The sequence below is a fragment of the Leptopilina boulardi genome, unplaced genomic scaffold (assembly GCF_019393585.1).
Source record: "Leptopilina boulardi isolate dan_hultmark-lab unplaced genomic scaffold, ZJU_Lbou_2.1 LbouV2_310, whole genome shotgun sequence".
Taxonomy (NCBI): Eukaryota; Metazoa; Arthropoda; class Insecta; order Hymenoptera; family Figitidae; genus Leptopilina; species Leptopilina boulardi.
Genome location: NW_026137875.1, coordinates 2,647,427 through 2,659,824, shown reverse-complemented (window position 1 = coordinate 2,659,824; position 12,398 = coordinate 2,647,427). Strand labels below are relative to the sequence as shown.

At 29.6% G+C, this 12,398-nt stretch overlaps 3 protein-coding genes across 3 annotated transcripts in view; all 3 read right to left on the bottom strand.

The window, feature by feature from the left end:
* The window catches only part of LOC127283814 (uncharacterized), a 31,049-nt gene extending 30,954 nt beyond the window's left edge, over positions 1-95 (bottom strand). The window contains exon 1 of the mRNA XM_051308909.1: positions 36-95. The gene's annotated coding sequence lies outside the window, so the exon portion shown is untranslated. The remainder of the gene's footprint in view (positions 1-35) is intronic.
* Positions 96-974: 879 nt separating this feature from the next.
* Positions 975-6,401, bottom strand: LOC127283813 (uncharacterized). Its single transcript, XM_051308908.1, has 3 exons — positions 6,135-6,401; positions 1,147-1,302; positions 975-1,040 (listed from the first exon to the last, which is right to left on the bottom strand). The coding sequence occupies exons 1-3, from the start codon at positions 6,399-6,401 to the stop codon at positions 975-977; spliced, it is 489 nt and encodes a 162-aa protein (XP_051164865.1).
* A 3,457-nt stretch (positions 6,402-9,858) lies between these two features.
* LOC127283812 (uncharacterized) overlaps positions 9,859-12,398 on the bottom strand; it is a 42,453-nt gene continuing 39,913 nt past the window's right edge. Inside the window, exon 21 of the mRNA XM_051308907.1 lies at positions 9,859-10,085. Coding sequence (XP_051164864.1) covers positions 10,023-10,085 — 63 coding nt within the window. The 3' untranslated portion in view covers positions 9,859-10,022. The remainder of the gene's footprint in view (positions 10,086-12,398) is intronic.

Sequence of the window (12,398 nt, the reverse complement as noted above, 5' to 3'; positions counted from 1 at the left end):
TTTTGCAAAATAATTAACACCCTAATACTTAGTACTTGTAATTTAATAAAATTTAAATAGTATATGTGGAGAATATGGAGATAGAAATACTGTGATGAGCAATATTCTAAACAAAGGAATATTGATTAAATTTATTTCTGCGAAAATAAAAAAGAATAAAGAAAAGTACATGAGAGTTTGCATTTAACAAAGTTAGTTAATGACAAGTCATTAGTTACATACTTTGTTAAAGTTAAATGTGAGCCTGCGCACATGATACCTTTGTCATGAATTTTAGTTTCATTCAATTGTTTTCCCTTAGATTTCAAACCTACAACATATTTCTCTTTATACTTTGTAAAATTCTGCTTTAACACAGTTGTATTATTGCGATGCACTTTCAACTAAAACATAATGCATTTATCAATATATCAGATACAAACTTTAATATAATTTATAAAATGTACATTATATATATAATTTTTGTTAAATACATATTATTTCCAACATCTAAATTATTTTAAGAAATATTTATCTATTGCTTCCAGTTGAAGGTGTTGTGTTATACAGAAAAGATGGCAATCCTTTACATAAAAAAATGTATCCAATAAAGAGAAATCTGAATTTTTATCTACTATGTTCCTACACTGATGTACAACTTAAAATAATTAAAAAAAAATTCGAAGGAATATTTATATAAAATAAACAATTTTAAAATTACTCATCAGAATAAAAAGGTAATTTTGTGAAAAAATAGAATATTATTGAGATAGAAATAAAACATAGGAATAAGTAACATCAAACTGTACGTTATCAATATTGAAATGTCATTATTTTTATTATTCCGTATATGAAATACATGCGTTTCTCTTTTGACTTACAATTAATTATAGTGTAGATGTAAATTTTCTGGATTATCAAATTGTAGTACAATGTTATTAAAAATAAAATAATAACGTTTTCTATATAACATTCGAAAATTGTACAATTATAAATTAGTATTTACTTGTTTGTCTCATAGTTATCAAACAAGATAAATATCCCATAGATGTTTTCATGATCTGTAGTAACAATAATAAACTATTTTTGAGGTTTCCTTTTAGTTATAACGAATTCACAATTAATAAATTTAAAAATATAAGTTTGAAAATATGAAATACAACTTACGCTGCCAAACAAAATCAAATTCAGAACACAAAATTTACCAGCTGTTATTGCCACTGGTTTGTGACCAGATTGCATTAGAAGAAGCAAACCTTTTACTTTTTGTGGAGGCAAGTGATACCATTCACAATCGTAAGCCGTTTGTGCGAAAGCAAAACTCTGAAAAAAGAAAAATTGCTGTATAATGATGAATTATTGCTAAAAATAATTTTATTTAGTAATGATTTTGAAGCTTGAATTTCACTCTTTTGATCATTCTGTCCTGCCTCTTACTAATTTCGTGGATATTAATTATGGATTCTGGAGTGCATACCACCTGTACTCTATAGTAAGAGCAGCTTTCTTTACTGCAAAGATATGTAGAGGATCTTTTACTAAAATGAATTCTAACGCTACAGTTGGCGTGGTTTTCACAGCTTCTGTGGTTCCTCCAAAAAACCATTGCCTGTAGTTCCAGTTTCTTTTTCGCCGTTATCAACTGGCTTCTAATCCACCAAACAACTACCGCCTGCAAAAATCTGGGTTTGAGTACTATTTGGTATAGCCGGAGAACCATATTCGGTTTTAGCTCCCATTATAATTTTATTGTTCTTCTTTAGATCCAAAAGGTAGTATAGAACTCCTCTAGCCATCTAGCTAAGTACGGCTTCGACGGAGACGCTAAGATGGGACATTACCGATGATGTATGAACGCACTACGCCTGCCAGGTGTTCACCATGTGAAATGGGACCCTCCCCGTGCAATGTGGCTGTGGAAGTCCGGCCGGAGAATTTGTCTTCCCGTATCCCATCGCGTGTCGTACGAGGCGACTAAAGAGGGAAATTTGAACGCAGTACGCCTCCTCGTCCGGAGGCAGGGTGAGACTAGTTGTGGTTTAAGACTGCGGTCTGACACTTCGATCTGGGAGCGGATGTTCCACGTGGTCCCAGTTGGAAGTGCAGGATTCTTGTCCTCGCTAACTCACGCCCACTCCTGTTGGGGTGTTATCGGGTCCAAGATGAATGTTACTAACCGTTCCGTCATTTCATTGGGCACCCTATTGTATGAGTGTGTGTGTGTGAATGAGTGTGTGTAACCTACCAGACCATCGGTGGGTGGAGCTTAGCTCGGAGACGGAACCTCCACGAGGTCCCCGCTGGTTACTTTGATTACCTTCTTCCGCTCAAGTTCTACTTGCACGGGCGAAGGGAATCAATGCTAACCGTCTGCTCCTGGAAGAGCAACCGGTCTTCTTCGCCGTTTTGGTCCTTAAGGACTTTACAATGGCAATTTTTCCCTCCTCTTTCCCCATGGTGCATCGGTAGCAAGGCGGCTTGCTAAATCGCCGCCGTTTCAACATGCCGGTAGTTCTTTCGTTAGAGGGTAGATATGCTTATTTTAAGATCGGGAGTTATAGTCCTTAAGGACCCAGGCATCCCAGTCGGCCTTGAGCTCGACGATAAGCGCATTCTGTATAGTTACATGATCTCCCATGGGACATAGAGACGAGAGTTAGTGCGCGGCCAGCACCGATGACAGAGAATTTCTTCCAGTCACCTTCCAATCGGCAATGCGATCGGCCTAAGTCACGATTGTTCCTTTTGGTAAAAAGAGAAACCTTCCCAATCCGATGGAAACTCTGCAGGTTTGCCGCCCACATTGAGTTAGTGCAACTCACACACCGAGTATAAAAAAACGAGTTCACCCCGAACAATTGAATCTAGCCTAAAGCGATGTAGACTGCAACCCTTGCCACTACGAATCCATGCCCAACGCCTGGCGGAGACCCCAGGCTCTAAAAGGCACCAGATGCTTCCCGTCGTACCATTAGACTCAGGTACGAGTACCTATGTCGTTACCGTTTACAAAATACAACTAAATGCACCACACAAAACGTAATGACCAATTGGAAGTAGTGATTTTTGAAAAATTCGGAACTACTTCAGGTCAAGACAAGCAGCACATGTGCCGAGGACACCATCCTTTACCATTGCCAGTTGGGACATCACTATTGAACCCACTCGGGATTTTTAGGATGCATATTGAAACATGCGATTGATTCTAAAAACTCGTAACCTTCGCGCTACCGGGAGCCACCCGGTGTGACCCAGCGTCAAAGAATGTTTAAAATCTACTCGAGTTTTGCATCAATTACTAAAATTACCACTTTCTATTATTATTTCTAAAATACATTACTTGTATTTACATACAATTATAATGAAAAATCATGATGAATTTATGTTTTTGTGCAACAAAGGCAGACTGAGACTTTAGTGTGAAAGCAGAACCTCCACGTGGTCCCTGCTGAATGTACACGAGTCTTGTCCACGCTAACTCCTTTTGAAGTGTTATCGGAGTCAATACGACTGCAACTAACTACTTTGCCATTTCATTGGGCTGACTTTTCTTCCACTCTAGACATCATTTATTTTGTGGGTAAATAAGAAGGCATAACAAGGAATTCTATGTCGTAAGAGGTATTTTTCTATCCCTGCGAAAAGGATAGGCTCTTTCAACTTTGCTTTTTATTCAGATATACCCCCAGATACTTCACCGAGTCAGAAAAAGAAATTTCCTTTCCATAAAATAATAGTTTCTTTAATTTAGGAACCTTGTATTTTCTAGTGTATATAACGATATCCGTTTTTTATGGATTGACAGAAAGTCTAGTCCGATCGCACCACCTCTTAACGATCCCTAGGGCCCTTTCTATTAGTTCTAGAAGCGTCTCAACCGAGAATCCTCTTAAGATAATTATGAAATCATCAGCTTAATATTGCCTACAATAAATTGGACTATTGAGTTCCTTTTAGTAACTCATCTGCCACTAAGCACCATAGTCCTTTTTCACAAAATCTCACTTTAATCTATTCATTATTTTAACAAAAACTGACCAACAAAATTAATATTAGGAACCTAATAATCACATACTGTTAATGACAGAGGCACAGAAGTATAAAATTAGTAAAATCATTTCACATTTATCGCAGAAAATTATAATAAAATATAGAAACTGAATTATAATGTCTTTAAAATTACTCACTTCCATCTGAAGTTGTTCTCCCAAATAACAATATACGTAAAAATTTCCAATCATATAAACAAGAAATATTATTATAAAAAGGATAGATAATAACATTGAACTGGATTTTCTTTCTGTTACATACTGAAAATGGGAAAACAATCATAATTCAAATACAAGTTTATAATTAAATTAATGTAGAATTTTTATGTATATAAGAAGATATATTATGGATATAAAAATATACTTACCAAAACAAGCATAAATCCCTGCAAACAAAATTGAATACTGCAAGCTAGTAATTGGACCAGGAACATCAAATAAAAAGTATTCTCCAATATTGCTATACAACTAAATATTTTCTATTAGTTTTGATATATAGTAAAATACAACTCCTAATCAAATATTTTTTATTGTAATAAATTAACCTTTAGATATAATAACCAAAACAAAATCTAGAGTAGAAGCACCAATTACCGAATGTACTCCAATTGTCAAGGTTTTTATTTCACTTTTTGAGAAAATTACCTTTTTAGGGTTTCATGGCCCAGGGCCGAAAACCTGATAGTTTCGCTTTGGCGTCCGTCCGTCCGTTCGTCGTACACTCGTATAGTTTCCATGGCAATCGTATCCATAGAAACCATTACCATAGCAACCATTACAATGGCAACCGTTTCCATGGCAACTGTTTCCATAGTAACCGTTCCCATAGCAACCATTACCATAGCAACCATAGCAATTCACAAATAATGTAATTATAAATTATTTATTATATACAAATAACTTTTGATCTGAATTTAAAAAGCCACGAAACCCTAGATATAGGCCTAATTTTTTTAAATATGTATAATCATTATTTTAATTATAATAAAATGATTAAATATCACATCAAAGATTTCCGAAAATATTCCTCTGAGTGTTAATAAATTGATTGATAATTTTGACTGATTTTTTGACATACCTCTTTTTTAAATAATTGTAACGGAATCAATTCGCTGTCATGCTCAAAATCTTGAACCTCATCATTTCAAAATGGAAGAATTGAATACCTCGTACTGTTGAAGAATTACGAAAAGTTTACGCCATCTCAATTTTAATGGGACAAGTTCAAAAAGGAAATTTGGAAGATTATTGGAGTACTGATCCTTTAATGTCAACTCCAATTTTCAAAGAAGTGATGATCAGGAATCAACATTTGCAAATTTTGAAATATTTACATTTTCAAAATAATCTTTTTCCTCTTAGATGACTTTAAGCCTAACCGAGTGTCAGAACTACAATTTTCAAAATAATGAATGTTCTAATGGTAGAGAAGAACATGATATCGAGAACATTAACACAGACAATTGTCCTTGATAGCAACAGTCCGAAAGTCTATAAAGTGGTATCAAAAGTTATCCTTTTATTTGATTGATTTAGCCCTAACTCCTAGGGATACCAAGTTTCATGTAAATCAAACTTTTCTTAAATCCACTATTTTAAATTTCTGATTTTAAATTTCTAATTATTGACATATCTTATTCTCCTTTGAGATAAGAAATGACAAAGCATTATCTTATTCCCTCGACAATTGGAGCACAATAGAAAGCTTATGATTCTTGGAGGTAAATATTAATGGCTTTCTAGAGGTTAATAAATATACAGTAATTGCAATAGTCTAATTTTCAAATTGATTAAGATAAGAAATAATAATTGAAAATTAAAATAATGCAAAATAAAAGAATTCTTTTTTTAATATCCAGTAACATTAAATTCAAATAGTTCATTAATTGTCGACTAATGACTTTTTGATAATCATAAGTTAATTATACATGATGCGAATCGACGTAGAATAAGTCTACGTCCTACTATAATTATAATTTGACTTAAATAAATAAATAATATGAAAATATAATTTATAAACCTGTTTAAATGATCGTGAACATTAATAATGTGGCTAAATTTTTTATCAAATTCATAATCAATTTTTGTAATTTTGAAATTATTGACGAGCCTTAAGAGTTGTAAACGTAAAATATGATATTCTCCAGAAAGATGTAAAACAATTTGACTGAAGAAACCATCTGTACCAGTATAGGCTACCGTTGCAAGAAATGTACCAAAGTATTCAATAATACATGTTACTTCAAAAACTGGACTATAATTCCAAACAAATGGATAATAAGCTTCAACATATAATGTATAATTTTTGAAATGATGTTGATTATTCCAATCATTTAAATTTTCAAATATCCATTGAATTAAACGAGCTATCATAGTTGCATGTCCCAAGAACATACATAAAAGTGCAATTTTTTTACCCTTGTCACCGTTTTTTATCATTATTTCTATTTCTTCATTAGTTTTATTTTTTTCCCAATGATTAATCATGTAGTGATAGAGAATTGTCATTTCTAATGAAACAAAAATTAAATAATTTTATACAAAATAGAATATTTTTTTAAAAATATAGTATTATCACAATATTTAAGTGCAAAATAAAAAAATATTTATGTGCTGTTACTTTTAAATAATACAAACTTTCTTTATTATAATATAGTACGCTCATTTTTGTTAATGCTACCAAATATGGTAATTCTGCAGTAGAAACAATTTGTGTTATAAGGTCGAGATTATTTCGAACTTGAATTAACTTGATGCCTTGTGGTATGACAACACTAAAAATCATGATTATGATACTGACGAAGAACAAGATTTTTGATAATAATTTATTTTTATGAGATGGCCATGCTCCAAACCATGATAGACTTATACGAGAAAATTTCGTCAAAACCTCCAAGGCTAGAAACAAATATTAAATAATAAAACTGTCCTAATACGTTGGGAAATAGTTTTAAATTTAATTAATTAAATAAAAAAATAATTAAACAATTCAATTCTGTTGGTGACAAATTAATTAAATAATTAATTAAATTACTTTTTTCAATCCATTTGAAACAAATAATTTCTCTTAAGTTTAAAATTATTAAAAATACAAAAAAGAAGAATAAGACACTGTTATTATAAATAAATATTTTTGTTCTCTCTTGGCTGGATATGTCCCCTCAATGAAACATTGAAAAATAATAAAGAAAATAATAATAATATTATTAACTAAAAGTGAAACACTTTTTTTATACACACCATTTTCACCATTCATTTTTATCTAAAGCAATAATCAGTTAATCTTTCTATTTATTTATTTATTTTATTTAAAACATAGTACCACATGGAATAAATTAAATTCAATTTTTATTAATTAAATATAAATAATTTTTAAAGAATCCATAATATATAGGAATAAAATTATATATCAAAAGAAAATATTTAATAAGTAAAATTTGAATAGTACGTACTAGATGTGGAGATTGAAATATTGTGAGGAACAATATTCTAAACAAAGAAATATTAAGGGAATTGTTAATGACATGTCATTAGAGTAATGTGCTTTATTAAAGTTAAATGTGAACCTGCGCATGTGAAACTTTCATTATGAATTTTAATATCATTCCATTGTCTTATCTTAGACTTCAAACCTAGAATCTATATTTTTTTTAATTATATTTATTTTATTTACCCAGAGAAACAAGTGTACTAATCTTTATTTACGAGAATGACGTGCTGGAATTATATTTGATCAAAATTCACCTCCATGAAGATGGCTTCGACGCTCAGGATCAAAAATCATTTTTCTTCGTAGGATCAAAAAATTAAATGATTTTTTCAAAGATTTTAGGGGGATTTAATTAGATATTCAGGAGTGGGATTACAAATAGCGACAGCGCTACGAAGATTTCGCTACGTAGCGATTCAAAGCTACATTCACTTTAAAAAATTTTCTTGCTATCGGGTGACTAAAAAAAATGGTATCATTTTGATAGATTTAGGTTGGTACAATTGTTTTTCTGTGTATTTTTTTTCTCATATTTGCTTTATTTTATAATTTAACAATTTTTTTTAAAATCAAGAATGTATCAAATTCATAAGGATTTCCCACGATGAAGAAATGAAGCAATTAAAAGAAATATCTAAAAGCCTAACAAATTTTTCAAGTGTAACAATCTCAAAAGTTATAAAAAAGGCAATTTGAGGCAACGATAATTATTAATATTATTATATTAACACTTTTATTTCTGAATTTTAACCTTAAATTTTTTTATAATTAATAATTATAAAGATAAACTAAATAAAACATAAGAATAATAAAGAAATAAAGAAAACATTTATTTTAAATTTCTATCCTTACAAAATGTCAAGAAAATAATTCAACTTTATCCAATAATAATAAATTATTTACTTTTCTTTTTTATATTAATAATTAAATATTTATTGCATTTATATTTATTATCTTTTTCATAGGATTAAAAGTTTCTATTAGACATTGTCTAAAATAGGGAAAAAATTTAATTTAAAAAATTTTGAAGATATAACCTCGGAAATAGAATTTTTGTTCTCACGCAAGGTTTCACTAAAAAAATGTATAGGGCATTTTTTGTGAGTTAAAGAGTTTTTCATGAAATGCAAATTTAAATCAATTTAATTAAAAAAATTTATCAATTTTTAAATTTAGGCTGGTAAAGAATATCCTAATTTTAAATCTCATGCAATTATTATGTTAAATTCTTGCAATAAGATTAATTTTCTTAATTTTTATTTATTAAATTAAATAAAAAAAATTTATTTCCTTTATAAATTATTTTAACATTAAACTAGATAATTTATTTTTAAAGTTGTTATTTATTAAATTAATAGGTTATTTGCAATATTAAAGTATAATTTATTTCGTCACTAGTTAATTATTTTATTTGAAACTAACAGTTGGCAAACATGAAGTTAGAGAATTGTTTCCACCTTCGTGTAGTATTTGTTTGCTACGTAGATAAAACCTTTTAGGAAATTGACATGAATTCTATGTCAAAGGTCTTATCCAGTAGGGTTATGTTTATATTCTCTTTGGAATTACGATCTTGCAGTTTAAGTTTTGAAAAAACTGTCAACGCTATTTTATTTTGGACATCATTTAGAACAAATTTGACTAAAAATATGTAAGTTTTTAACCCTAAATAGCGAAAAGCGCTACATAGCGACTAGCGCTATTCGTAATCCCACTACTGTTGTATTAAGATAGTTTTAGTTAAAACATAATGCAAATAAATAAATTTTGCAATATATATTTTATTTTTTTTAAATATTTCTTTTTGAAAATTTATTTGTTCAAAAATTTTATCCTTGATGTAATAAAAATTGAAATCGCTTAATTTTAAGAAATCTAAATGTAAAACAATAATTATTCATTTCAGATAATTATTTGACAATAATGAAAATTTAAAAGACGATGAAATTTATTTATTTGTTTCAAAATTAATAATTATAATATAATTGATTAAATTAAAAAAGTATTAATAACTGTAGAAAAGTAAATTTTAAAATAAGTTTCTATTTATTTTATTTTTATTTCGCAACTACAATAAATTAAAGATTGCACAATTTTTATTTACATAATTAAGATGCAAGAGAAAATTTTGTATTTTAAATATTAATCTTTTATCTCGCGTATCTATAAAATTACATTCTTTCCTACCTGGAAATTATTTGACAATAATTATTTCAAAAAGTTTCATTAGCAAAATGATTTCGTGTATTATGATATAGAACTACTTAATAAATAATATTAATTATGTTAAAAATAACTTCATTTTGCAAAAATATAAATTTACATATATTCATTTCTCATACTTCATTTTTATTTTCAATTTCTTATCCAGTAGTAGTGAACATTTTTTATTTATTTTTACAATATTACACTTTTTATACTAAATGCTTATTCACGTTGCTATCAAAAAATTGACAAATAAATCCATTGATGTTTCAATGATATGAAATGCCAAAGAAGAAGATTCATTTTTTTCTTATCGTCATTGTCACCAAAAATGATAAATAACCCATTGATGTTTTGATAATCTAAAATTAAATAAATTTAAATTGAGCAGAAAATTTATTTGCTTCTTTGTCGTTATTGGTAATTTTTTAAAGTTGTATTAAGTACTGAAAAGTGCTTACTCAGAAAACAAATTAGTTAAATCACCTATAAATATTTTCATGTTATATAAGTTCAATTTTAAAATTAAATAAAATTTTGTACGTCAAATTGTTTAGTTTAAATGAAACAAATTTTTCTTTATCTTTGGGTTGATCAAGTTAATGTGACACTTCACAACAAAAGGTACCTTACAATTTTTTTTAAGTTTTTAATGCCAATCGACAGATTTTGCGTTGCACTTTCACATGCAAAAGTCAAAAATTGATATTATGTCTAGCAAATTTTTCACAAACTTCTCCTCACTACTCAAGTTTCACGTTTCTGCTGTTACTTTAATTGCTTGCCCTGTAAAATTCACGTTTGGGAGTACCAAACCTGTTATATATAAAAAAAACCACACGCCAATGAATATCCACTGTCAAGAATCGTTTATATTCTTGACATATCTTGTCGCGGTGGCAAGACTTTTCATTAAAGGACATCTAAGGAACAAGATTATTTGTGGGGTGACACATGTCTTGCGGTACTTGAAATCGTCGTCAACGGCGATAAGGGAAGAAAATGAGGCAGAACACCTAGCATCTTTAGTGTAAGTAGTAGCGTTAGTTCTGTCAGCTTGGTATAATCAAAGATAGACACGGAGGCGATCAGCGAAGTGCAGTAAAGCTGCGCTAATTTGAGAGGAGAGGAGGCAGAAATTCTGACCAGAATGGAGAAAGAGGTCCTGAAAATGTTGAAAGTTCAGAAAACGTTAACCTTGCGATAAAGAACGGGTTGAAAACCCTTAAAGCCATTATCGAGAAGGCAAAGACTAAACATTAAGAAACAGATGCCAACGACAGGCATTCGAAGTGTATACTGTATTTACAGTTGGTGACAAACAAACTCTAGAGTTATAACGGAGGGCCAAAGAAGAAAAAGGAGGAAGCACCTTTAAAAAAAAGTACGAAATGAAGGCACCGGAACCACAACATCCTGTCAAGAAGAAGAAGGCAACAAAAGATCAACGATGGTCATCCAAATCCATCAAGGAAGATCTTATGCTGGCGTTTTGAGTAAGCTTCGCAAGAAAATCATCAGCTACACGAAAATGATAGCTGATAGAGTAACTAAAAAGGTTTACCTTTTGATTAAAATCGAAGACTACACGCATTGTTAAGGGGACGAAAAAGCATGAAAGAAGCTTAAGTAGTCCAAAGGTGGCGGAGGGCAGAAAGAGGACCTTCAGAAAGAAAGGACGCTAAGGCAACGGAGGCACCAAAACCATAATGTCCTGTTATGCGCGTTCCACACTTAAACCTTTTGGAGAACCAACACGACGCGACGTGCCCCCTCCAGTGACTCTGCGCGTAGGGGAAGTGAGTGTTTCTCAGTAAAATGCTTCTCGCTTTAAATCATCTTTAATATAATAAATAAATTATTATTCTTATGACAACAATTAAATCATATGTTAAATTTAATGGATTTAATATGTTTCAGAAAATTTTGGGAATATTTAATTCAATTAAATTTGACATTTAATCAAGTATTAATTGATAAATTTTTTTAATGGAATTAATTATTATTGGTTAAAAGAACATTTGTTTTAATTTATTGCTAATAATAAATTTTCTTTTTTAAACATGTATTTTTCATAAATTAATTTTATATACATATACAAACAGTAATAAATAATATATTAGGTAGGCGTTTTAAAAATATATGTATAGGTGGCTTTTAATAAAAATAGCGTTATTTATTTATGATTTTACGAAATTTTCATTTTACTGTATTTAAAAATGAATAGTTTTAAATTTCAGAAAAAATATTACATTTCGACATAAATTATTTTTATTTTTACATTTAAATTTTAAAATGAAATTATTCTATTAAGTTAATGTTACTTGATAGAAGAAAATGTTATTTGTTTTAAATACAAAAATAAATCGGTATGAATACAGTTAATTTATTATAATAGTTAATAATTGGTTAAAATAAATAATCACTTAATTCAAATTCACAAAATTTTCTGAAACATATTAAATCTTTTAAATTTAACATATGATTTAATTGTTGTTATAAGAAGAATAATTTACTTTTTATATTAACGATGATTTAAAGCGAGAAGCATTTAACTGAGAAACACTCACTTCCCCTATGCGCAGAGTCACTGAAGGGGGCACGTCGTTAATTTAGCCAGGTAAACAAAGTAAAAACCTGGGCTGATTTTGATCCGCAGCAAAAATTAACCAATA

What these genes read in the sequence shown, in the direction of transcription:
- LOC127283813 (XM_051308908.1), bottom strand. Translation starts at nt 6,401, where the DNA reads ATGATAGCTCGTTTAATTCAATGGATATTTGAAAATTTAAATGATTGG. An exon ending in GTTTACAACTCTTAAGGCTC is followed by an intron (nt 1,303 to 6,134) that starts GTCAATAATTTC and finishes TTCTTTTTTCAG; the next exon opens with AGTTTTGCTTTCGCACAAAC. An exon ending in ATTTGATTTTGTTTGGCAGC is followed by an intron (nt 1,041 to 1,146) that starts GTAAGTTGTATT and finishes TTGTTACTACAG; the next exon opens with ATCATGAAAACATCTATGGG.